This window comes from Leuresthes tenuis, unplaced genomic scaffold (genome assembly GCF_036924035.1).
Source record: "Leuresthes tenuis unplaced genomic scaffold, fLeuTen1.0.hap1 SCAF_23, whole genome shotgun sequence".
NCBI classification, from domain to species: Eukaryota; Metazoa; Chordata; class Actinopteri; order Atheriniformes; family Atherinopsidae; genus Leuresthes; species Leuresthes tenuis.
This window is the reverse complement of record NW_027325377.1, coordinates 21,063,535-21,090,719: the sequence shown is the minus strand read 5'-3', so window position 1 is coordinate 21,090,719 and position 27,185 is coordinate 21,063,535. Positions and strand designations below refer to the sequence as shown.

At 42.7% G+C, this 27,185-nt stretch overlaps 1 protein-coding gene across 1 annotated transcript; it reads left to right on the top strand.

Annotated features, from left to right (window-relative positions):
- Positions 1–1,579: 1,579 nt before the first annotated feature.
- On the top strand, positions 1,580–26,309 carry LOC140282586 (uncharacterized). The gene is made up of 9 exons (XM_072377066.1): positions 1,580–2,277; positions 6,770–6,907; positions 10,935–11,509; positions 11,768–11,926; positions 17,419–17,556; positions 18,350–18,492; positions 21,463–21,633; positions 21,799–21,907; positions 22,191–26,309. Exons 1-9 carry the CDS (start codon positions 1,641–1,643, stop codon positions 24,117–24,119), a joined length of 3,999 nt encoding a protein of 1,332 aa, XP_072233167.1. The 5' UTR covers positions 1,580–1,640; the 3' UTR covers positions 24,120–26,309.
- Positions 26,310–27,185: the final 876 nt, after the last annotated feature.

Here is a 27,185-nt window from a genome sequence, read left to right as displayed (position 1 = left end):
ATATATGACCTAAAAGTTATACATAACTTTGCTGTAAAGAGAAGGTGGACACACAAAATAATAGAAACTGAACTTGCATTAATTAGGAGCCGCTAATATGAATATTTAGGAGACTGTAAGCGGTTCAGGGGTCAGGTTTGTTTAAAGCCATAATGTTGGATAAAATGCTTCTGTGATCTAAGATGATTTTTACAGCTAAGTGTAAGTTTAATACCTGCGTAAAAGGTCGAGCATGTATCAGATGTATGACACATTAAAAATGGCCTGTGAAGCTAATGGTCTTGTTACAGCAGCACAACCCAAATGTGAACCTTTCAAATGCTTTAAATGTTAAATTGGACCAAATATTGATTAAACGATGCCCATACCATAATGAAGCACTGAAACCTCTTGCCACCCCATCTGTTACTCTGTCATATTATTTTACCCACATGTAGTAATATATGCAGAGTTCTCTCAGCTGCACAGCCTGTCCCTTTCTCTCCATCTTTGAGTAGTGTAAATGAAGCCAGGTTGCTGTCTAAACTGGGTCGCCTCAGTTTTCCCAATGAGCACTTTTAACATGTTATGTAATGGCTTATAAATATAGCCAGTTAGTGTTGAGTGTGTGAACAGCAGCAGCAGTCTGGAGAAACTGAAAACTATGTCAGCTCCATTTGAAAACCTGTAGTATAAAACTGGCACATGTAGTAGATGCTGGATTTGCTCAATGCACGTTCTTACACACACACACACACACACAGAGGCATCAGTTTCCACTTCTGGCTTGCATCAGGTATTAATCCACTCACAGTGTTTATGGCCAGTTGTAGGTTTACAATCTGCACCTCTGGCTGCTGGGAATCAGGTTTAGTATTCATGATAGCTTGTCACACGCCGACAGGGCTTGTGCTAAAAGCTTTGCCAGTCTGAAGAAAATTGTTCTTATACCAATATGTCAAAGTATAAATGGCACTGTGTAACAATGACCCAGAGTGATGAGCTCATTGAGTTATAGAAATTAAACAGGACATGTTTGTCTTCTGTTCTTTCAACAGTCACACTGCAGCCCACCACTATGCTTACCTACATATTTAGATGAATGAATAGATAGATATTAAAATATGTTGTTCCTATTGACTGAAGTCTTCAGCTAAATTCCAATCAGAGAAAATGTGTTCAATATCTGATGAGGTGTCTGCATGTGTATAGAAATGTATGAGTTGAGTGCCACACCAAATTTTCAAAATAACCGAAAAACAGTGATTTGATGTTCTATGTTATTCACAAACAGGACAAAAATGTAAAGTATCTTACTTGGATAAATATATTTGCTAATAATTGCCATTCAAACATATACTATATACATATACTGAATTGTACTGAAATAATCACACACGTTCAGAAAATCTTTCAGAAAAATCCAAAAAAAACTCAAAGTTTTCTTGTGCGTATTTTGTCAAATGTTTTGTTTGTTTCATAAGCCCCGCCTTTAGTCTACTCTATGTGTCAATCACGGATTAACCCCGCCCCCCCGACTGCACCTGTCAATCAAATCACAGTCCCGCCCCTTCAGTGCCTGTTTGCACGTCGCGGAAAAAAAAATACAGCAGCAGCGGCGGCCGTTGGGGAAGAGAGTAAATAGAGACAGAAGCCTCAAGATGGCTGACTCACAGGGCTCTGCTCACCTCTCAGGAGCGACTACTGCTGCTGTTGCTGCTCCTCCTGCAGTAGCCTCCGTAAAAAGCGCGCTCAGCAAACCAGTCGAGGCGAAGGGAGATCCCGATAACCGCTCCCAGCCTTCCCGAGATTTCAACCAACCGCCGCCCAAGAAGGTGAGAGTAGAGGAGAGGAGCGTCAAACCGAAGAAACTCAGCAAGGACGGAGGTGTGGGCAGCAACGGTAGCGGGAAAGAGAAACTCCAGCAGCCCACGCAGCAGAGTTATGGCAGCAGCTCGGGTTCGTGGAGCTTTAGTCCGGTTAAGATGAGCAGCAGCGGCAACCCTGCGGTGCCTGCTACCGGTGGATCCCAGCCACCGATAAGCACACACAAAGTCTTCAAACAGAGCGATTTCTTCCTCCACAAGGCGCCTTCTTCTTCAAAACCCAAGTGCAAAGATAAACAAAAAGAGAAGGAGAGAGAGAAGGGGAAGGGAGGCGTGGAAGAGAAAAAGAAACATAAACTGTCGGTGACCTCCGGACCCGGGAGTAACGTTAGTAACAACAACGATGTCAGTAGGTTTAACAACATTTCTGCAGTGAAGAGAGAAAATGGAGAGATCACGTTACTACCTAAAGGTAGGCCATCATAATGTTTTTCCTTTCTTGTAATGCTAGTTTAATTCATAAACTTTGCGTTGTGTTTAGCTAAAGTAGGCTAGAGTTATGCCCTTTTATAGTTACTTGTCTCGTGGTAGATTCAGGCACTGGGGATACGAACATGTGGCCCGGAGAGTGCCTTCAAATTCGTCTGGACAGTCCCGACTAGCTACTGTTCAAAATTCTCTCCTTAACCTTGTGTAATATCTTGTAATAGACGCCGGTGTTATTGTTGTCGATGTTAGGTCACCAGGGAAAATGTTTACATCGTGTTTAGTGACTGTAAAGCTCATTTTAATCGATGAATCCGTGGACCATGGCTGGCAGCTTTCGTCGCTTGTTCACCAGCTTGTGAACCCTCGAGCTGTACAAGACCAACGTTCCAGGGCAGTAGTCGCGCGACCTGGCAGTTGTATTGTAACCAGCTGCTCTCGTGCTGCGGCGAACTTGTTACGTAACTACAATGTATTGACTGAATATAACTAGTTATATCGAAAAAGAAGCGTTGAACTCTAAGCCAGTATAGTCGAAATAGAAAAATTCCAATTGGCAAAATTGATGTGATATTTTATATAGGTCTAACAGTTAAGGTAAATTATTTTGTGACATGGCGTGTAATTGTTTTATTTCAATCTGTGCGTGTATCAGAGCCTCACGCTGCTGTCATAACAATATGACAGTCGCCCGCCATTATACGTTAGTGTTGTTATGGTGGAGCACCACGCCCCCCTCTGTAACCTCAGGCTGAAAGGACCGAAAACAGCGTCGTTGCTCGTTTTACACAGTGAAACACACTCAGAAAAATGTCGTCTTCGCTCAAACACTCCATCTTTTCATTTGTTTGACTGTCCCATATCGTATTTTTGTGACAACCTTTCGTCTCCATTGAGATTTTGTAGTTGTGCGTGTGTGTTGAACCAAAACGGATAAAAGTGAAAAGTATGGATGAATTTGTCCAAAAAAACGCTTTAGTTTTCCACAATACATCGTTCAATGACAGAAAAGACATTTAAACCTTTGACCGAGTGACTTTTTATATGAGGCCTAACTGTGTGTTTTAAAAAGTCACATTATTGATCAGTTTAATTATTTCCTTGGCAGGACTTTCCATATTTTATCGATTGAATGGATACCAAGACAAAAGCCTTTCATTTCCATTTGATTGACTCCTCCTCATTAGTGTACCATGTTCCTTTTCTTCTTTATTTTTTTCTTATTTCATCATTATCACACCAAGTCAGAGTCTCTAAATTTGATGCACACTTCTGTTATTTTATGTGTCAGTATTTAGACACTAAGCTGGGGGATCGGATGGGCACATGTAAGTGTACGCCAGTGCATGATGTCACCCTTTTCCAGTTGGATAGTTTAAAAGGTTATGACACACTCTGAACAGCTACTGCAGTCAAGCAGGATACTGGAATGGGAAGCGTTTGTTGGCTTGTTGCCCTGCAACATTATCTGGAACAGTCTTGGAAACAGATTGTGTCGAAAGTCGCATTAATTTCGTTCTAGTAAAAGGTGGCAGGCTTATAGGGATTTCAGAACAAATGTTTGCTGGTGTTACTTATTACACAACACTGTAGTTTGCTGTAAAAGTGTTATAAAAGTCTCCTTTATAAATTCAGTAATGCATGCATTTTCAGTCTTTAAACTCCCCTTTAGTGCTCTTGTTTAAGTTGCGACATGTTCATCTGTGGTAAATTGAAATGCAGCCCTGAATAATGCACTTAATGAAGCGCTGAAACCAACTGTTTCAATGAGCTGCTCTCAATGGCCAGCAGGTCTGCAAATGGACATAAGTTTGAGACTGAGAGAAGGCGTCCTTGAGCCTGGGGCTGACCGTTGGCTTCGGGAACACTTCTCTGAAGCCCAATTTTGCTCTGATCGTCTTGCAAGGAAAGAATTCTCATGTACAAGGATCCAAAGAGTATCGAATCCTCGCTGTAATATTATTAGTGGCAGCGTTGCTTGTTGGAGGGAGGCTGAGGGCAAGTGCAAGGGAGCAACTGGACACATTAGGTACTGAAACAGGAGACACAGATCTAACATGGTCGAATGAACAAGTGGAGCAATGGTATGGAAAACTTTCAGAAGAAAATTGAACTAAAAATATTACAAAAATAATGCTGACATAGAAAGTTACCAGTGGTCAAGATGTTATTTAATGACTTGTGAGACCCGCTGTTTACATGCAGCTTATTTATACGCGATGTGATCACCTAATTCAGGTTCCCGGTTCAGTTCAGTTTTATTTACTGTGTCAAATAACCGTCAAACCCCTCTCAGGGCACTTCATGTTGGAACGTCAAGTCAAGTTTTAAGTAACATAGCAGCAGTTCTTGTAAATGGCTTTTTTTTTTTATTTTAAAAGCATTAGCCTACAACTCGGGGTGTTTTATTTGGGACGTCTGGTGCGTAAATTACATATTAAAGATGATGCAACCAACTGTTTGGTCTTTCCTTCACTGATTGTAATCTCTAAGATGCTGTTGGCAATTGGTCAGTCTGTCAGGATTAGAATTTGCCCACTTTATCATTTTATTACAGTTCTTTCATACGTTTTTGTATCCCAGTGTGCTTTTGGCAAGAGGCAGGGAGCACCCTCCAGAGGTTGTCAGTGTCAAGTTGCAGACTCATTTGCAAAGCTGTGTGCCAATTTCACAGGTTTAAACTGACAAAACAAAGTAATTCCAAGCTCAGCAAGTGAGTGAGAGAAGCTGGTTGTCATTAGGAATTTACATTTACAAACAAACACTCGAGTGTGCTAAATTTATTCTCAGAGTTTTGGATTCTTCACCACCAGCTCTCAAAATTAAGATGCCAGCGAGCAGGGGTGTAGTTGAAGTTTACAAACCGACAGCCTCTGACATCTCTCCTGAGATCCTCCAAATGGTGAAAACCTCCTGCTGTGTTCCCACTAAAAACACTGCTGCAACAAAGTTGGATATGAGAAAAATCACAGATATGATACATTTTTTTGACTATTCAAGTTACTTTCCAGTCGTAACTTGTGACCCCTAAGCCTTAGGGTGGTCTCTCAGACTGCATAATCCTTGTGCAGCCATGTTTTAACCCTTTAAGAAACCTTCTCTCCACTTAAAGTGGAATACTTCTCTGTCAGGCTATTTTCCAGTGTCTTAAAGCCAGGTCAGCCACCTGTTCTAAGATCACCCACTGGCTGTAAATGTAATTCTTTATGAATGCTACAGATCTGGCATGCTCTGATGTTTTTAAAAATCTGGCAGTAGATCTAAGCCTGTCTTTGTAGGCTGCTTCCTGTGGAGCTAAATTGATGTTTTGAAGCGGGCCTTTTTCCGCTAGGCAGCTTACAGCATCGTGTAATTTTACAGCATTTATTTTGCATGGTTCTGGAAATAGTTTGCTAATGTTCACAGTGTTTCTCACATTAACCACAGGATATGAGAGCCATGGCTACCATATGTTAAGTAGCAAAGGGAAGCTACCTACTAAAGTTTATTTATTAAATTGTTATCCTTGCAAGAGTATATTGGTGGACCTCTAATTCTTCTGCTGCCCCTGTTAGGCTTTCTACTTTCAAAGGCTTTTCTCCTTTGATCTGGCAAACAGTGAGTCCACCACGCTGTGTTCGCTTTTCCCACTCTCTATGTCCACAGGAGAGTGAACAGTCTGAAAACACGGCTTCCTTTTACAGATAGATCTGACCGAGTTCAAAGAAAAAAAGTTCTCTGGAAAGAAAGGATCAGCAAGAAAGTACCGCGGAAGAAATGAAGAAGTTTCTTTAAAGGAAATTAAAGAAAATGAGGACTAAACAGAAGCAAGTATGAAAAGAATAGGGGGACAAATGAGTTATTTTAAGAAAGCTGAGGGGTTTGTAGCTCAAGGGTCAGGGTGTTTGTCAGTGTGCCACCATGTCTTGTAGAAAGCTCTCCAATAACTGGAGAGGTTTTTGGTGGTGTGATATTTACATTTTAAACCGATTCTCTCATCCAAAGTGATTTGCTGTGAGTGTTGCATTAGAAAGCACTCCAATTTCTGAATCTGTAATACTCCTTCACCACTCAGATGATTCTGGCAGGCAGAAAGTTGCAAGAAGTAGTATGTGTTGAAAAGCAAGAGGCTTCTCGGACATCTAAGAGGGAAGGAGTAAAGGAGGATATTGAGACTAGTAAATTTAATGGAAAAACATGAGTGAGTCTTGATGAGAGGACACTGAAGGTTATGAGTGAAACTGCAGTGACTGTTGCAGTCATAAAGGGATTTGTGAGCTGTTTTCTTTTCCAGCAACCGGCAAATAAAAATCCAAATATTTTGTAAAAGAAATATCGCTGAGATTAAAATTTTAGCCAAGGTGAGGAGCTCTGTTTAGAGAAGCAAATCAAAGCGAATGAGGTGCTGTCACACATTTAAGTGCATGTTTGTTGGGTCATCTGTCATGACAATGTAATTCTGCCGTGGAGAGCTGAGTCCTACCTCCATGTTTCCACAGAGCACTCCAGCAAGGACAAGGCAAAGGAGAGGGAGAAGAAGAAGGTTAAGGAACGAGAGAAAGAAAAGGAGAAGAAGAAGCACAAAGCGATGAACGAGATCAAGAGGGAAAACGGAGAAGTCAAGCAGCCGATTAAAGGTTGGTGGAAACACTCGAGGCTTGTGGGGGATGAAACAAATCTGGAAAAAGTTACATTACACAGTTTCAACAGGGTGTTGAAATGTCTTATAACATGGATAAGTCATAATGTAATAATTTGTTATATTAACAATCAGAAAGTGTAAAAAAAAAAAAATGAGAGTCATACCTGATGTTTTATTAGAAATAAGCTCCCGGTGGTGACACTACAAATCTGCTGCTAAGGTAACAAAACATGACCCACTTCCACAGGCTGCTGGCTGCACAGTTTATCATTATTACGTAACATTTGCAGCATACACAAAATGGCTAATCGTGTGCCATAAAAGGCCCGATGTAGCACAGTCAGTACACAGTGGCAGGAGACGGTGTGACAGTAGCATGACAGTAGCATGACAGCGTTTTCTCATTGTTTATTTTTTTCTCTAACAGCTTGATCCTTGACTTTTGTGCTATGCTTCTCGTCACATGTACAAGCGGTGTTTATGGTTTGCTTAGTCAGACCTTGTGACTTGTTTTGTGTTTGTGTGCACGCCGATTTTGAAGTCCATGGTGGCAATTGTAACAGGAGAAGTTGAGAGACAAGCCAGGGTACCAAAATATGTAGTACAAGCTTTTCTCTGTCACCGTCTTCCCACTCTTGGCCCCGTCTTGTTCACACTCAGTTTTGCTATGTTTCTGTCTCTACCAGCCACTCTCTGCTTTTCTCCACATGTATCTCTCCAACCTTTTGGTCTGCTGACTCTCTAAATTCACATCAGCATATGTAACATGATTATTAACATATAAGGATTTGGAAAATTTCATATCAGTTCATTTATATTTCACCAATTTGCAAGAGGAATCATCTCAGGGCACCTTGCAGAGAAATAAAACAAGAGCAGTAGAGGTCAAGGGAAAAGTAAGATGAAAGTAAAGAATAGTTAATACTAGTAGTTATTCTATTTGTTATTTTTACAGTACATGTTTTTCCTTCTCCTGCTGTCCTGTCTTGTAGCCAGATGTATGTAACTATGTAATTACCAACAAAAAAAAAAAAAACATATACCAGCAGCTGATCCTACAAAATCCTTTACCATGTAGAGTTTTCACAGAATTTTCTTCTTTGAGGTAATGTCAGATCGTGCATAACTACCAGCATTCACCATACTGAACACGAATAGATATATGAGAAGCTACTGCAAGCCCTGTTGCATATTAGTCAGGCTCTTTTGTGTTTGTAAATGCACGGGCGACTCTCATTGTGAACCATTTGACAGTAGTGAATGATTTGCAGAGAACTGTGACCGTAATATCCGCCACCATCTGTGTGGGTAATCTGAGTTCAGCCATGTGCTGGCAGTGTTTGTTTGTTTTTTTCTTAAGACTTTAAGGCTTTTTTTTCTTCTTGGACATGTGAACAATCATTGCATTGTCATATATCTATGTGAGTGCCAGTGTTATTTCCATTGATTTGATTTGTTCTGAGGCTCCTGTCAGACTGGCAGTCTTCCATGCAGGAATATCAAGACCACACTGTGACATTTCAAGGACTTAGTGGTACTTTAGCCACATACCATGACCAATAGCTGCAGATGAAAATTACAGAGAGATTATCTGTGATATGTCGCTCTTCCTGCTCTCTGTAGAAGCGACACGCACCCTCGTAATGTTGATTCATCTTCTCATTATATGTGGGGAGTGAGTTAGGAGACGACCGGTCTTACGGGAGACCGCGAGTAAGAGTGAGTGCGTGTTAATCCTGCAGTCATCCTGCGAGAGAGTCTGGTATTTAATCATGTGTGTTTACGATAATAGAGACGCAGTGAATTCCACAGTGAGATTTTGAGTCAGCTGAGAGGGCAGCGAGGAGGCCGCCCTCCCCACCAGAAGGAAGGTTTTCTGTAATGATCAGTGTGGCATTTAATCAGTATTAAATTCGCAAATGGAGAAGAGGGGTGACAGTGAGGGAAAAGTTAGGAATTTAATCAGTAGAAGAGTGTTAAGTTTACTGATGAAAAAGAACTGCACTGAGAGAGAAGCACGCAGTGGAGACATGTATTGGAAATCAATAAGCAGCAAACGACCATTGTGAACATACGGCTGCTTTAGTACCACTGAGATTGTCTGTGTGTGTGTTGATTTCACTGGGAGTTATCCAGCCTTAAACTGATTATGACTGTTTAGCAAAGTGGCCCACACAGAATTTTAGTTTTTCAGAACCAGGTGCCATTGGGAAAGAAAAAAAAAAAAGAAGTGGGTATTCACTATTTGGGATGCTTCCACGAAGGATTATGTTGGCTGACTCCAAAGAGGCTGTCGCAGACTTGTATGTAAAGGTTGGTGTGGATTAGGGCCGAAAATATTACGTTGTCATTGATAGCTTAGACCTCTTTTTGAGAAAATCTAACAATAAATTGGATATTTCTGTTAAATCCGAAACATAAATAAAGTTGAACTGAATTACAGTGAATAAATAAACAGTTAAGTGATTTATGATGAGCGATAAAGTGTTTAATTGGGGCAGTTAGCTGAATACTGTTAATATAATAACGTTAAATGAACGTATTGATTTACATCTTTAGCTTTAATTTCAGTGTCTGTAATTGGACACATACGACTTTAAACGTGCATGTTTCGCATCACTTGGTAGCGTTTCACATCACAACTGCGACATCCAGCTGTTTGATCATGCGCCACTTGTTTTGTCTATATCCTGCTGCTCTGCGGGTTGACGAAGGGTGAGATTGTGTGTGTACGTTCAGAGAGAATTTGGGGGGAGGGGTGACATAAGGGTAAAAGAGCTTTTGGATTAGCAGCTCCTGTATTGTACTGCAAATACCCTCCCTCTGCGTTGCTCTCTTTAATGCTCTCTGTCTCTCTGCTGTTTGTCATTCTGTGTCCCATTCCTCCCTCATCTGGCATCGGACATTTGTGGAGTGAAAGTGTGCGTGTGTGTGTGTAAAGTGATAGCTGATGTTTGAATTATGCTGACAGAGCAGCACCTCTGTCGGCCTGACTCACGGGTGTGTACGCACACACTCATAAACATAAATAAAACTGAGCAATATTGAATCAGTTTGCCAGCTGATCTAAGTTTCCATGTCCCATTTTGTTTAGCCTTTTAAGATGCACACTGTCGTGTACAGTATTGGCTATCTTCAGATAATGTTTCCTGGCTTAGTCATATCTGCTTCCATTTAAGGGCCCTCTTGTGTAAACACTGCAGGAGATTCCCATCATCTGAGAAAAGCTACGAGTTATCCGTCCACATTTGCCGAAGACCAGTTTGTGCTGATTACTTTCAGTTTTCTTAAATGAGGAAATGATCAGGTATCGGGTTGTTTTGAGTGTCACATGGGTGAGTTTCTTGTTAGTTCGGCCTGTTATGCCATACACATGCGACATGTGGGCCTTGGAAAATTATACCATCCTGGAAAAAGTGCATTTGGAATCCTTCAAGGATGTTTTAGAAGTCCAAATATTAACTTAAGGATAAGTTGTGAGATGTATGATGTTATATGCTGCCTATATGTTCACAGTTTAAGATGACTGTGGGTTTTCTTACGTCTGGCTCGAACAGAAACATGACGGTATTAACTGCTTAAAAGGGTTGTTGAGCAGAGAATTAAATACCTGTTAATAATAAAATGGAGCTGATGTCTTCTTGTGTCCTTTATGTTGAGCAAAGAAGAGCAATCTGTGATTTCAGGTTAGCTATCTATGTTGTTACAAACATTATTGGAGGTTAATGTGCACCAAGGTATTGTTTTAATTCTCCATCTGTGTTTAAGTTGGTTGTTTTATAGCAGTCTGAGAACACTAAAGTCACTGGAAAATTGTTTAAATTAATTGAATTTGATATCAAAGTGCCCAACTTATGTAATGTGGTTTATTTCTTACTATAAGGTAATGTGGAGAAGTATTTTGCACATAACAAATCAGAATAGATGCATTCTTTAAATGTATTTTACTCCAATGTTTATTCTGATGCGTTCAGAATTTCTCCTCCTGTAACCGAGTCCTTTCACTCTTTCTCTCTGTCCAGAAGAAAAAGAGAAAGCAAAGATCAACTCAGAGGAGCTTCAAATAAAAAAAGTGAAGAAGAAAAAGAAGAAGAAACACAAAGAAGGAGACAAGCACAAGCGAGTGAAGATGTTCCACCGCTCCTGCCAAACCATTTGTGCTGGCCTGCTCATCCTCCCTCCTTCGACAATCTCACCTTCGACAAACTCATCTTCCTCCACCGAGTTAACAAACAACTCCCCCCTGTCTCCGTTCAAATCCCCTCTACCTGTTTACCCTCCGCCCAACAACAAAAGCTCCCAGCTCACACCCTCGTCTCCTTCTTCTGCATCAAAGTCCCCCTGTAACTCCACTCTCCACAACTCTCCATCATCCTCCCCTAAGATCCATTTCCCAATCAAACTCCAGCCGGAGTGCTCATATCCTGGTCTGGTTGGTCTGGAGTTCGCCCCATACATTCACATAGAGAGCCAGCCTAATGGAGGAGCCCTGGTGGCTCATGCCTATACATCCCAACTCTCGTCTCTCTCGACAGATCAGAGGCAGAGATTTGCCCAGGAGTTCATCACTTTGACGTTCAGTGAGAACAAATCCCAGGTGCAGTATATATATCTATATATAGAGAGATTAAAATTGACTAATTCATGTTAAGTTTATTGTAATATTGTCCTACTGTGGTATGTTATTGACTGAGAAATGCTATGTTTCCCCACCCTGTTTTGTATGATGATTAGTTTGAAAGATACTGCTCACATTGAACCTGTAAAGTTGAGTTTTTTTTTCCATACTACTCATAAAAAACATTTGAAACATAGTCTGTCTTCTGCTGAGTTTTTCTTTCTTCTTTTTATGCAGGCAGCTCATTATGTCATGGGGATTGTTCACGGAGAAGCCAGCTACTCACCAGACTTCTTGGAATACTTCTCAGCAAAGTTCCCATCAGCTCCAGTCAAAATGGAAATACTGGGAAAGAAAGACATAGAAACCACCACAATGGCTAATTTCTACTCTCAGGTCAGTCAGACACAATCGGACAAAGTGGAGTGTACATTTGATAGAGACTGTACTATATGAGAGGTGGGTGGGACATAAGTGGAACAGTGAACACAGTTCTGCCTATTCAGTTCTTGAGCTGAAGACCCAGAGAGCTCGAAACAGATGGTGAGCTATCAGACCATCTGAAGTCCAAAATAGCATCAGCCACTTGCTTCCAAGTTACTTTCTGTCCTGGGTTTCATGCTGAGCATCAGAACTGTCTGTGATAAGCAAGAGGAGTTTGTCTGTATGGATCGAATTGAGGCCATGTAACGTTACAGGTGTTTTTTTTTTGTGTTTTTTGAAACTATAAGATGATGGGCATTTGCAGCAGTAAAATATGAGAGAGATATGCATGTAGCAATGTCTACACAACAGCTGCTTGTTTTTAAACCTTCTCACACATGCAGGCATGCAGACAGAGGAAGAGGTCATTAAAACTAGTCTTTTTTTCCTTTTTTCTTTTGTACACGTATACAGCTAATTCACACATCTTTTTTCTGCCTTGTGCTCAGAAACCCATCACATGACTGGGGTTTGGCTGGAAGATACCACAGGGGTGTGTCTGCTTAAGTCCTGTGTGTTTTCACAAAGATTTTTTGAAGACACACGAGGTGTATGTCTGAATGCGAAGACTACTGCTCAGTATTTTGGGCGTGGGAGCACAGGTCGAGATAGAAAGGAGTATGTTTGCAGCTTTAGTTCATGAAATACAGCAGAGTGCACTGGTTTATGTACCCAAAGTAACTTGACTTTGCTTTATTTTTTTATTACCCTAGTCTGATAAATTGAAAAATGAAATCATCAGGAACAGTTCTGCACAGTTTTGATGATTCGGTCTCTCTCATGTGGTGGCACACTGATGTCATTATCTGGATATTACGACTACGTAGGGGACACACTTTCTGCTGTAATGGTCCTTGTTCTTGAGGACTGGTGGCAGTTTGCGAATGCAGCAGATTGACTTTGAGACCAATTGTTGCTCTGGTGTTGCTTTGCGGATGTAGACTTTTTATGTAATGAAGAAAAGAAGTGAATGAATGAGTAAGTAAGTTAGATCTAATTATAGGAAAAGAGGATATAATGATACCAGAAATCTGGTAGTCTGAGCAAATACCACAGAACACATTCATTTTAGACTCCTATTTGAATCACATACACGCACATACATGATGTAAATACTTTGAAAGACTGAATATTATTAACAGCAGCTTCCTAACATTGCGAGGTAGTTCCAGATTAACCTACTTAGATAGTGTTAGCCTTCCTAAGCACTACTACAACAAATCCCAGTTGTGAGACCTGAAATCTGTGTACACCATTGTGCTGTTGCCGCTCCACGTGTTGCCGCTCACCAGCACATACAGCATCTACAATACCCCGGACAGAATTTTGATGTTGCCTTTTCTACCAAAATATTGCTTCTATGGCATTTCAGATTGTAATTCTAAGAAGAAATGAAGAAGATGAGTCAAGAATAGGGAATGTTTTTGATTGAAAACACTCTCTAACCTCTGTGTTGTTGTTTTAGTCATCTGGTTTAAGCATCTGCCCGCGTCTGTTCAGCATTAAAACAGCTTTTTGGCATTTATACTGATGTCTGACGTCTTAAGCTAAATGAAAACATTGTTAACAACAGCAGAGTCATGTGCCGGGCACGTTTTGGTGATTTCTCTCACTTCAGTAGCAGCAATCATTGGGTAGATTTCAGATGAGAGCAAGAAGGGAAATGGGGAAACAAGTGGATAATGTGAAAAGAAGACGCAAAACAAAAAAAGATAAAGAAATAAGATTGATAGAAGAAAGTCTCAGTGATGGAAGAGGGAGCGAGATAAAGAGAAAGCGGGGAGATGAGTTAACAGACTGAGAGATGGGAGCTGTCAGGCAGGGAGCAGGCTCAAAGTAAGTCAAGTTGAAGAGTCAAAATCACATAAAAAAAAAGGTGTTTTTTGTTGCAGCTGTAATCTGAAACCTTTCAGCCGCCCCTGAACTAAACTACACAACCTTTTGATGACAACTGGAAAAACAAGAAAGGAGCGTGTGTGTGTGTTTGTGTGTTGTTTGTCCCGGTGTTGGCTGTCCTGGATTGTCTCCTGAGTAGTGTCACAGCTAGACCTCCTCACATAAAGTCATCCTGTGTCTATAGTTCAATATTGAAAAGCCTTTTGTTGCCTCAAACCTCCTCAGTGGCTTTGTATTGAGAAACTGCCGGCTCTTTTTCACTTTAAACTACGTGTGAACTACAGGGGGTAGATCAGTTTGTGCCATCTATCCCTCTTCTCTTGCTTTTTATTGCCTCACAGAAATCCTACTGCTTCTTTTTGCCAGGTTTGCCTGCACAATGCATCCTTGAGTTGTGCATCTTTTTTTTAATAGATTGAATAAATCTCTAAATTGTCCATTGTCTGCATTTGATCTAATCTCCCTGCAAACCGTCTCTTGCGCAGTCCCTTGTAAGAGTAATGTTCCTTGCAGGGCTAACGTCATTGTCCACTGGCCTTGTTAATTTTTTCCTCCCTCGTAGCTCTCAGCAGTGACCTTGGGATGTAGATATACAGTCTACACATACGCACAGATGTGAGCATGCATACTGATAACGTTTACACAGGGACAGGTATACACGCAGAGATTAATGGCTTATCATCCACATTTTTTTCCACCTTTCTTTCTCTTTTGTGCTCCATGTTTTTTTTGTGTCCCTCTCTCTCTCTGTTGGTCTTTCACTGACTCTTTTTATCTCCACCCTGTGGTTCTGCTCTGCTGTGTAGTAGCTTTGTGTTCCAGCAATGAATGACTGCACTGCTGCCTTTTCTATAAGAGTGCAGAAAGGAGAAAGAAAAGCGAAGGAAAAGTACCGCAGCTTGTGTTTTTTTTTTTTTGCTTTGTTGTTATTGTTGTTGGAGTCTGAACCTCCAGCAGCCCACGGCGTATTTGTGATGTTCAGAAAGTGACTGCAGCCACCAAAGTCGGTGTGTTTTTTAAGGACCTGATTGAGACTATTTCCTGTGCTTGTAAGGATTATGTAAGATTACAGTGCTCCATTATCTCAGAGCATGGCCCAGCAGTCAATACATGCTGAGCTTGGACTGAGGTAATTTGCTCGTTCTTGTTTAGTGAACGAAGATTTGTTGTTACAACACCAAGAGATTAATACAAAGCCAACTAAAGTGCTAGCTTCTAAAGTTCTCATGCACATGTATTCACAGCTGTAAACAGTTTGTATCTAAACAAGCTAACAGCTGGCATTTTGACTGAATAAAATAACTTATTGCTTGAGCCTCCTCTTTGAATAGAACGGTATGTTAGACCAAATGCGATGAAGACGATTCAGCATAGTGTTGAGCCCAAACGATTCCTTTGTCAGGTGATTTATTTATTTTTTTTTTTAAGCGCCCGTTATCGGTCTAGCTCCAGTGTTTTATTTGGACTCTCACCACTGTAGCATCTAATTAAGGTGCGCTTGTGCATTCACGTGCTCACGAGCTTATCAAGCAAAAGTGTGTCCAGTTGTGTCATACGCACAAGTTAGCAGTCAGAAGCTTTGTTGTGACGCAGGACAGGCTAATGGACTAATAGACCTAATTGTCTGGAGTCTGACTGGGCATAATGGCTGAGAAAGAGAGACAGATTGTTTTGAAGGAGGGTGTTGCAGGCAGGCAGATAACACCAAGAAAGGTCGGATAGAGTAGCAAGATAATGGCATCACATGATCCTCGGCTAAGATGAACTGATGAAAGACACTGCAGGTTGTTACGGAATTAACAAGTTGGTAAACCAGGGACGGAAAGGAAGGCAGGAAAGGAGAAGAGTGATCTAATAGACTTTCCACTAGGGACCAGAGTACAATGAGGGAAATGGGCAGCGGAGGAGATGGTGTGGCTGGCATTGACAGTAGCAAAATAGATGATGTGAGTAAAACAGTTAGCAGAGAGCGTGTTAACGCTCACGTACACAGACGCGAGCATCTGGAGGAAAGCTGCTCTGAGGAAGTTTGTTACATTTCCCATTTCCTTCTGTCTGCCTTCACCTAATATAGACGAGCTGTGAGTGTGTATTCATCAGTGTGAGTGAACCACTAACTGTAAAACCTGTTTATCTGTTTAATGGAGACGTGGGTCATGTTTCCTAATACCCCTTCTGTGATAGTGAGACTGTTCTCTTTGCAAACAATGTGTGTGTGTGTGTGTGTGTGTGTGGAGGGGTGTTTATTCATCTGTTAAATTATGCACATGTAAACAGAAACAGACACTCGGAAGCACAGCTAATTAAAATCATGCGGACAGATTAGTGCGTGCACTCACAAATAAACACCTGCACTGTGGCTGTGACACTCAGTTAGTTGTAAGTTTGAGGTTGAATTTATGCGAACACACATTTTTCTCTCAGTACCTAGGTCATTGACTCAGTAAGACTATTTAAAGCTGCGTGATTATACGTGTGACCCGACTCTTCATCATCAGTATTAGGGCGGAGATGTACAGAAATAAGATGAAACTACACAGCAAACAGCCACGTGGGCCTGTCCTTTCATAAATCAACCGCATGTGTGATAAATTAGATATGTAGCTGTTTGATTTATGTATTTAGACCAGTTCAGGGATAAACACTCGAAGGCTAAGTGGTCTATTTAAAGAATAAAAGAAAAAATACTCCTGCGGCACAGAGTTCTTCTGGGTTGGGCTTTAAAGCAGTAAACCAGCACTTTGAGATGCACCTGGGATCTCTCATGCTTCTTCTCCCTCAGTCCAACTTATAGTTTACATCCTTATTACTTAGCCTCCACCCATCTGTCACAGTCTTTCACTCCATCGACTTTACTCTAAAATTTCTGCCATCTACTTATTTTATCTGATGTTTTATCCTTCTGTCAACCTCTCCCTCATCCCTGTTTCTTATGCTGTCTTCCTGGTTCCCCAGCCTCTCAGTTTTTTTCCTCTGTCCCGTCTCCCCTGTTTGAAATATATTTCTTTCACAGCTTGTCTTCCTAAACTGTCTCTCCTGTTTCTCACCACCTCTCTCCATCTGTTTCGCTTCCACACATTCTTCCTCTCCTGGGTGTCCTGAGTCTTCTTCCTCTGCTATGTCTCTCTTCCCTTCTCCCTCCCTTTATCTCTGCGTTGTCAAGTGGTGACTCACTCAAGGCGTGCGGCCAAAGATTTGGCGAGCGCACACGAATACACACTTCCCGATCAGCCAAGAGTACAGCATGCAGGCCACATGCTGCACGTACTGCATACACAGCAACGCTGTTGAGGGCCAAGGGTACGAAAGACGGGTAGACACACCGTCTCACAGACACACGACGCTCTGTCCGCCAAGTAAAAAGCAGCAACCACAAACAGAAACAGAACAGAACCACAAAAAAAACCAACGCACACAAACATTCATTTGCACTCTCTACCTGCATCTCTTTCTACTAAAGAAAAAGAACAAAAGCTAATGTGGTGATGTTGTGTATTCTTCCTCATTAGGTGAAGAGGACTTACAGTCACGGTACTTACCGAGCCGGAGCAATGAGACAGATCAGCCTGGTGGGAGCTGTGGACGAAGAGGTCGGGGACTATTTCCCAGAATTCCTCGGCATGCTGGAGGAGTCTCCCTTCCTGAAGGTGAGTCTGAAGTGTGTGGATATATTTTACAGTGATACATGAACATTGTTTGGTCCAACTCAGTCAGGATGCTGTCTCAATGTGAGGCTGAAAGTCATCAGGGAATGTATGAGGGGCTTGATTGTCACTTTGATGCACAGTTAAAGGTTTTCAGTGCAAAACAGGACTTAAAAAAATGGTCCAGATGCTTTCCTCTGAAATCTTAAGTTGGCTAACTACAGACAACGTTTCCTCGCTCACACCTCACAAATATCCTATTTCTTACACGTGTTGATTGCTGGAGCTATCCAAAATATTTAGATGCATTTACATTACCGATGGAGAATACTGCTAGACACAAACCTCATCAATGCACCTGATATTCTCAGTGGTGGATGGGAAACGAGGCGTTAAGTGGTGTGTGAATCGATTTGATGCAACTCCCAGTTTCTACTCTTTTTTTAAATTACTTTGCGGCAACAGACCTTAAAATTATTGTGTTTGCTGCTGTTCCCAAAAGGCAGGAGTGAGTAGCATGTCCTCTGTTTGCTGTTCTCTGTTGATGCTTTAAATCTCCTGCACGCAATGTGGAGGAGAGTCATGAAAAGACCAACCCCCATCCCGTCCTCTGACACTTCCAAAGCAGTGGCTTTGGATCTGATTCGACAGCCTCCGAGGCATCTTGAGTACCAGTGACACGCTTTGGGAGGCCAGCATTTTCTGCACGTGATTTCCTTTGTGCAGGACTGGATGAAAACGCAGGTTGCCTCCAGTTTCCCTCCTCATTATTGTCTTCTTGTCTGTCTGACTGCAGCGGACTCTTCCATGGGGAACACTCTCCAGTCTGAGGAGCATGAGTCCCACAGAGAGCGACGACGGTCCAATAATGTGGGTCAGACCAGGAGAACAGATGATACCTGTAGCTGATATACCAAAGTCTCCTTTTAAAAGAAAACGGTGAGTCTTGTGGTAAACTGTTGACATTACATGAATACTCTCAGAAGTAAATGCAATGAGATGAATGTTTTGGTTCTTCTGCTCACTCTTTATTCCCACTACGAGTGTCATGGTGTGCGTGTGCTTGTTTATTCCTGATTGAGCCAGCTTTCCTCTGTACTCTCCAGGGCTGCCCCTTTAGGACTGATTATTAAAGAGGAGTAACGCTCCTTGCCAATTTCAAGCAGCATCCGTTGTAACAGCGTGACGCTTTGTTGTAGTCAAGCGGCGCCGGATGAGGCAATTACCCATCTCTGTTTACCGGTGTCACAGTGTCAGCGTTGCTCGTACGAAGGCGCTGTCTCAAGCGCCCTTTTTCTGAGAGTGAGACAGTGAGTGAGAGCTGCCTTACGTTTGTGTGTGATATTAGCGGTGTGTGGCTCACCGCTCAGATGAGATCATCCTTACATCAGACACTGCTTCACATGGCTGTGAGCCAAACACAGGACAGTGCACACCACACACATTCTTCCTCTCCTTCATCTAGTTCTGCTCTTTAGCGTTCACATCAGCTATAATGTTTCTTTTGGAACGATTGATTTCTTTATTTCCTGAGCTGAGAATAAAAATGTTTCCTAAATAATAAAGATTTGCTTCTTTTCAGCCTGTAAGACTGCAAGTCTGACATCTTTGGTTTGTTGTTTGCACATGTTTAGATATTTTGGTAAGAAGACTTTTATTGTGATAGATCAACACTAAGGCTTTTTTAAACCTCTTCTTTCTTTTTGTTCTTCCCATCAGTTAAGTAATATCTATTATTAAAATTAATTATAAAAAGATCTTCTCCCAACTGGTCTTTGTCCTTTTCCTCGCGGTGCCTCTCTTCTCGTTTGATCTACAGTAGAGTTCATTCGCAGTTATTTTCAGGAACTATGAAAGTGAGTTTTGTCATAACTGCGCAAATGTAGAGACAGGAACGTACAAATCATGTGTCGGGGATTGAGAAAGAGATAAGGACGTGATCTTGGTTGCTGTGAGTCATCGGCTGCTGTTTGACAAAAAGTGAAGACAAAAAAATGAAAGGTTGCTTGAGGATAGGCAGCATCTCTTAATGACATTTCTTCTTTTTTTGACAGTGGTTTGAGTGAAAAGGTCAGGGCTAAGTCTCTGAGAGTCTGAGAATTCAACTTGATTATAGTGGTCAAGATAAACAACTGTATTTCAGCTTTTAGTTGAAGGATGTTTGGCTTCTTCAAGAGACCAAAGGCTCGATGAGCTGCCGTAATGTTCTTGGTCAGATTAAAGGTGAGCTGATTGAGTCTCGTAGTGGGGAAAAGGTGATAAATATAAATCATCAACAGTTTAAACAGTCAAATCATCTGTTAACACTCGTTCACACCCTTTGTGATATATTCTGCTATTAATGATGTTTGTTACATATCAATGTTTTCGAACTGGGTCTAATTACATCAGAATACTTAAATAATTTAGATGAAGAAAACTGAGTAAAGAAAGAAATCGCTGCATAACTCTTGAGAAAAAGTCATTCCACCCCCCCCCCCCCCCCCCCCGGTGCACTTGCTTTACTGCCTTATCTCACTGCGCCCCACCTCTCTCCTTCTTTTCCTTCATCTTTGCCAAGTATTTATTCTCCCCCCTTTATCTGGCCATTAATACACAGGATTTGATCCTGAGTCGAACACGCACCAAACAGGACCTCACTTATAGAGGATGTTTAAAGATCCATAGACGACGCCAGACTTCAAATAGTGTGAGCCGTTCAGCACTCCTCCCTTTATACTATCTTTCCTGGTTTTACATTTATTACTGTCAGCCTGCAGTCAGCCCAGTCCCAGCTGTGTGTGTGTGTGTGTGTGTGTGTGTGGTTTCATCCCTCCTCCACTCTGCACTGCTTTCCTCCATTTCTTTTTCCTCCTCCAGCAGCTCATACCTCGCTCTTCTTATCTGTGAATGAATGAGCGCACAGTTTGCCAGTGTTCAGCACGGGTAGTCTCGTTGCTATTCTGATGCATTTGTGCGTGTCTGGGTTACGCTCTCGAAGGAATCTCGCGGATTCTGTGTGTGTGTGTTTATGCTGGTGTTTGAATCTGACTGCAGCTCCAGTGTGAGTCACTGATCCAGCAGAGAGCTGACTGCAGTACTTCTATTGTTTGGCAGAACGGCTCATTTTTATGCTTTAACTCCTCGGCTCGTCGCTCCGTATGCACGAAGCCGAGTGTGAACTCACTGGATGTGTATGTGTTCTGGCGTGGCTGTGTGTCTGCTTCATTTTGAATTTTATTATTTAAAGTGCAGCTCTGACAAAAAGCTCAGAAGAGGATGTTACTGATTCCGTGTTCTTTATTCTAAATTTTGACGAGGTGAGGATGGTCCATGCATGGAAAATAATTTACATCTGACTATGAAGCTCAGATATGACACATGCATATACTTCATATTGTTTGACAGTATGCTGTAAAACATTGTGGGATGGAAGATGCTTCCACATACAGCAGTAGTCAACACGTGTGTGTTATTTCAACAACCAAGCCGTTGTTAATGACTAACAAGTCTGTAAATGATCTTCTTCGAAGAACTGGTAAAGAAAAGACCTGTTGTATTTTTCTGTTGAACCTACAGTTAACAACACAGCGGTTCATTTGTGCTTATCGTATATTTGCATCAAAAACAAATGTACAATGAACTAACTTCCCAAATAGATTTTCTGGCGTTCAGCTCGCTCATAACCTTTCAGCGTACTGCACCGTGATTCACATGGAGGCTCACTTTAGAAGCTGGATTTTATTGAGAGAAAAGACAGCCAAGATCATAACAGTAGCAGCAGGTAAAGTCTGCCTGGTGCTTTTAAATAGCAGACAGCAAACAAAAAGACTGGGAGAGTGAGCATCCCACTCACCTTTAGTCATTTTTTGTCTTGATTTAGACAGCAGGAAAGCAGACATGAACTGTGTGGGCACTTTTTTCTCTTAGCTCCACCAATGAGGTGAAGAACCTACTGCAGTCGCTGCCCAGGACAAGCGAGCCACGAGAGATGCTGTTTGAGGACCGGACTCGAGCCCACGCCGATCACATCGGACAGGGCTTCGAGCGTCAGACCACGGCGGCTGTTGGAGTGCTGAAGGCCGTCTGCGCCGTGGAAAAGTAGGCAATGAACACAAAAACAGCCGTGCAGACCCGCATACTTCTGATGTCGGTTTGATCAACAGCTGTTTGTCTAAAGGCGACACACATGTAGTATTTACACAGCTTACTCGAGAATAGATAGCATGTAATCCCTCTTTCCTCCTCCCCGCCTTGTTTTTTCAGCTCGGAGCCTCCTCGTGTAACCAAAGATGTTGTGTGTTTCCACGCTGGTGATTTCCCTTACGTTGTTGAGAGGCTGCAGTTGGACTTACATGAACCCCCGTTGTCTCAGGTGTTGCATTACACACACACACACACACACACACACACACACACACACACACACACACACACACACACACACACACACACGCAAAGCATGGCAGTAAGCACTGCTCCCATCTCAGGTTAGATACAGAAATAGCAGTGTCTAACTGATGGTGGGTGCTGCCACCTGCTGGAGAGAAAATGTTAGTTAGTGATTTGAGGGACTTTTCTGGAGGGGAGTGAGTTTAGTATTTGCAGTTTAATTAACTAATCAATTATATGTAAAATGTCTCTTCCTCTTGTAATAGTGTGTGCAGTGGGTGGATGATGCCAAACTAAACCAACTGCGACGGGAGGGCATTCGTTACGCTCGCATCCGCCTGTGCCACAATGACGTCTACTTCATCCCGCGCAACGTGGTCCACCAGTTCAAGACCGTGTCTGCTGTCTGCAGCCTTGCGTGGCACGTTCGCCTACAGCAGTACTACAGAGCCGAGGGAGAGCAGGAGGACGAGGAGGTGAAGAAAGAGGAGGAGGAGCGGCCCGAGTTGAAGCAGACAGAAACCGTGGATCTCGAGAAGAATGGTGACGAGGAGGGGAAGGGAGAAAAGAGGGATGAGAGTGGACTGAAAAAGAGAATAAAGGAAGAGAACGAGGAGGTAGATGTGGCAGAAAATAGGACGTTTCTCAGCGGTAAAAAGGAGGAACATGACGATCGACCGCAGCATCCATCTCTGTTGTCTCAGCCTGCTGTCGCCGTTATTTCAAACGTTAGCAGTGCGAGAGTCAAAGAGGAGGTGAGGGAGAACCCAAAAGAGAGAGTTCAAAAGTCTGAACAGCTGGATTCTCCTCCGGCCAAGGTGAAGGAAGAACCTCCAACTTCTCCCTGCAAAAATAAATCACCCTCACCTCTCACTCCGCCTCCTTCTGCTTCTTTTCCTCTTCATAAGGACACAAAACCCAGAGCCTCATCTAAGCCTCATCATCACCACCACCATCACCACTTGGACAGCAGGAAAATGTCTTCCAGTAGAAGTTCCTCCTCTTCAGCTCCCACATCATCCCTTTCTACAACTTTTTCGAAGTCTTCCACCTCTGCAACGTTGTCGCCTTTAACTGGATCTGCTGTCACTTCTTTGCACTCGTCTTTTTCATCTTCTACCTCTCCTTCTGCTACTGTCCTGTCCACACCTTCTTCCCTGTCTGCCGCCTTTTCACCCCTGACAAATCCCAAGCCTCCAGCGGAGTCTCGTGTCACGTTTCATGATTCCACTGTTTCTTCTTCTTCTTGTCAGCTGCCTCCCTCCTCTCAGTCAGAACACCCAAAGGACTCACTCCACCTGATGCCAGATGTCTTTTCAGACACACGGACACAGCCGGAGCTTAAGACATCACAGGGCTCACCTGCTGTGGATGTACAAACGCACGCCTCCCAAGCCGACGCATGGACACACACAGCAGCCGACATGCAAGACCGAACACTGGCAGACACCCGGGTGCAAACACTCCCAGAGGCATGGACTCAAAGTTCAGACTCGGATTCCAGGACACCTGCAGGTTTGCAGATGCTTCCACCGCAGGACGCCACCAGGCGAGGAATTTACATGCAGCACCTGCCGACTCCTCTACTCCCTCAGATGCTTCCTCCGTCTTTCCCCCCTCTCCTCCCACACTCCCATCTTCCTAACAGACCTCCAGTTTTCCCCCCAAATCCTCTCTCTAATCCTTCCCTCCCAGCTCAGCCGCAAACTCTAAACTCTTTCCTCGGTCAGACTGGGCCTCCACATTCAGTTCATATGAGCCACCTCCATCCTCCACACCAACCGAATCTCACCACACAGTCTCAGCCGTACTTCCAGCCTCCTTTAATGTCTCAGCCAAACACTCCCCTCACCTGCTCCCAGTCTCTCCCACCTCATCTATCTTATCAGCACCAGTTTGCCAAAACCTTCTTCCCCCCTCAGCACCCCACATTCCCCTCTCACCCCTTCCTCCCCCCGCGGTCTTTCCTCTCACAGCCACCCGGTTCTTACCCCCTACAACCACAGTACCAAACCTCAGCCCAGGTGCAGGTTCAGTACCCTCTGTCACAGTCGTTTCCTCATCCCCCGCCTCCTCCTTCCGCCTCGCCGCCTCTCCCTCCTCCCCCTCTTCCACCTCCTCCTCCCCCCCAACCTCCCTCCTCCATCTTTTCCCCTCCCCCACGGCATGAAGAGGAGCAGAAGCAGATTTTCTAGGAGTTTTTGTACATAGTGATGTTGCTTTAAATGACTGTATATGTACCAGCTTTTATTTGGGTTGTGTTTGTAAAACGGTGTAAAAAAAGGTGAGTGTACCTGTATGGGCACGATGTGTTGGACTAATAATATCCCTGACCGCTGGATTGAACTAGCTTAGACTCTACTGATACCATGAAGTACCAAACTATGAGTGTTGAAGGCTTTTAAATCAAGCTTGAGGTTCATGGTTCGAAGGAGCTCTCTGGTCTGCTGAACTGCTGTCTGGTTCTGGTTTGTTGAAGTGAGGAAACAGGAACATTTCTGCAGACGTTTGTCAGCTAAGGTCACGAGGATGACCTTTTTTTAAAACTTACAGCGAATGCTTCCATTTTTAAGGCTTCTTGTGTTGTTTTCTTTAACTGTTTCTGGAACAAAGACGGTCCAGGCCGTGATGTTGCGCAATACAGCCGCGTACTGATCCAATATTACATTTCCTCTACTGTATTTCGTCTACACACCTTGATCGATACAGAATATGTCAGGACTCTCCCTCATGATGTATTTAGAGCAATAATGCTCGGCAGTAATCTGCTGAATGTAAAACTTTGTTGCGTTTCAGTGTTTTTATTCAGATTTTAAAGCTATCAGTGGAGAACTGTAACAAGGAACGTTAATGAGGTAACTTTTCTGATCAGTTCCAGTTCAGTTACTAAACAAAAGGAGACCCCCACGTCAAATTGAATCACTAAAATAAGCTCCAGCGTAGAAAAATACAGTGTTCAGTCAGGCAGTTGAATGAATCAAAGCTCAGATTATTGAGGCTGCTGCCCCTCAGCCTCCAGAGTCTCAGGAAAACGCCTTCAGGACACATCCACAAATGTATTTGTCTCCTTAAAAAACCCTCAATCTGTTCATTTACTGGACAGCCTAAAGTTTCAGGTGGCTGTAAATTATCAACCCGTCTGCAGCTACTTTGGAGAGTCAACGGAATATTTGGAGAGAAGTAACGGAAATCGAAGAGCAATATAGATATGCTTTAGGTCAACACTTGCAAAATGTGACTCTTTATGGCACTTTTTAGCGTCTATATCAACATCTGTGTACATACTGTTGATGTTATTTAGAAACCTTGGATCATGGATTGTGTCAGATCATCAACAGGGTTATTTCAGGTTCTTCCAAGACTACAAATGAAGTCAGGCCTCTATAGTTCTGTGCTTTGTGTTTTAAATTCTGTTTCCACACTTTGAAAACAGATGGTACACTGTTGAGAGCTCATTTCCAAAGCACTATTTATCTATTTACCTGAAGTCCGGTTTCTCTTCGGTGTTCGGCATTCTGTCTATGAAATATTTATTTATCAGCCAGGGACTGAAGTGACCTCCTGTGTTTGAAAGTACAATAAATTATTAAAGGTCCATTGTAATTATGACAAGTATCTGATGTTAAGAGTCAGCCTGCATGTCCCACAGTTGTGGAACTTTTCGTCGTCAGTGTCTTGATTTTTTTTTTTTTTTACTTTCAATATTAGAGTACAGCCCACTTGCTAATGTAGCCCACGACATTTCCCCAGTGCCTGTCCTTAACTGTGAACTACTCGATGGTCCAGAGACACGCGGTGCACGAGTTCTGTCCTTTTAGGAGTCGCATGTTTGAGCTCTCTCTGGAAAAATGAGAGCAAAGCCTTAAATTGGTCTCTAAAACTGCTGAAAAGCCTCCAAATATCTGCGGTTTACACTAAGATGGCTTAGAGCAGGGTTGTATTTTCCTTGATTCGTCACACCACAAGCTTCCAAAACCCTGGAAAATGAAAGATAACGCCTTAGCTTTCTCTGCCTCAAAGGACTCCATTTCTGAGACAGAACCGTTCTCCACGTGGCTCTGGGGAGATGGAGGTGATAACTGAGCACTTAATACCGGTTGTTAGGGGCTCCGCAGCTCTTTTTATGCTTTTGGGTTTTCGATGTTACACAAACATGACAGAAACTTATCTATTTTTTGTACAAATGTGACAGAAGTTATGGTTGAAAAAAAGGACGTCCTCAGAGTTTATTTATCTCGAGTAGAAATTTGTTTCTCATTTGAGTTGTTACTTCTAACTGTCGGCACTGTAGTGTACATAAGAAGTTTTGTAAAGAGGAAAAAAACTTGTAGTGTGGTTTCTACTTTAAATATGAGCCTAGCTAATAAAAGGTTCAGAGTATAAAACGTCGGGCTCAGAGCTGATTGTTTCGGTGTCTTTTCTTGACGTCTGGTGAATTGCAAAGCATGACGAGTGTGATAAAACATCGGTTTCCCACTAATGGTGATCAGCTGTTGGTGGCTGTGATATACAAAGAAGCAGCAAAGCACCAGCAGGAAAACCATTTAAAATCATTTAGCTGTGATGTCAGGACCTGAAAACCTAAACACTGAAGAAGGTCCATTAATTATTCCCACATACGAGCAATCATACGGCCCTCTGTGATGATGTCGTAGCTGGTCCCACATCATGTCACTTACAAGCACTTTAATTAAAATGACGCACACAAGATCAGCAGTTTAAAAAGGCCTGATCTGAGCAGACACGTACACATTGATTCAGGGCAGGTGCTGGTCAGGTCCAATACACCTCAAAACAGCCTTTTCCCCCTCTTTCGTTTCGTTCTTTCATGCCAGAGGAGCTCGGCTGACCTTTATAGCATATTCTTTTCTTATTTTGGGCAGGAATGACTTCATAGAGAGTGTATGAGTGTTGACTGCACGCACAGATCAACCGCTCATCTGTGGCTCTACAAACTGGACACGTCACCGCGGCCCCTGAAAAACCAGGAGCAGCTGAAGAAGAAGAAGTATTCGGCTCCTATCCTGAGTTAAAAGTGGACGAATCCCCGTTAAAACGTCTACCAGTGTTGTGTAATCATGAGATAAACTTGTGTGTCTGCATGTCAGTGGAGCTGGTGTGTCCTTAAAAGGGCACACACACACACACACACACACACACAGTTTCTGGCTCTTTGGTGGCTCAGTTATTTTCAGGCCAGAACCCAGTGGGATTTTTTTCCCTGACCACCTCATTTTCCAACCAACTCATCACTGCGACTT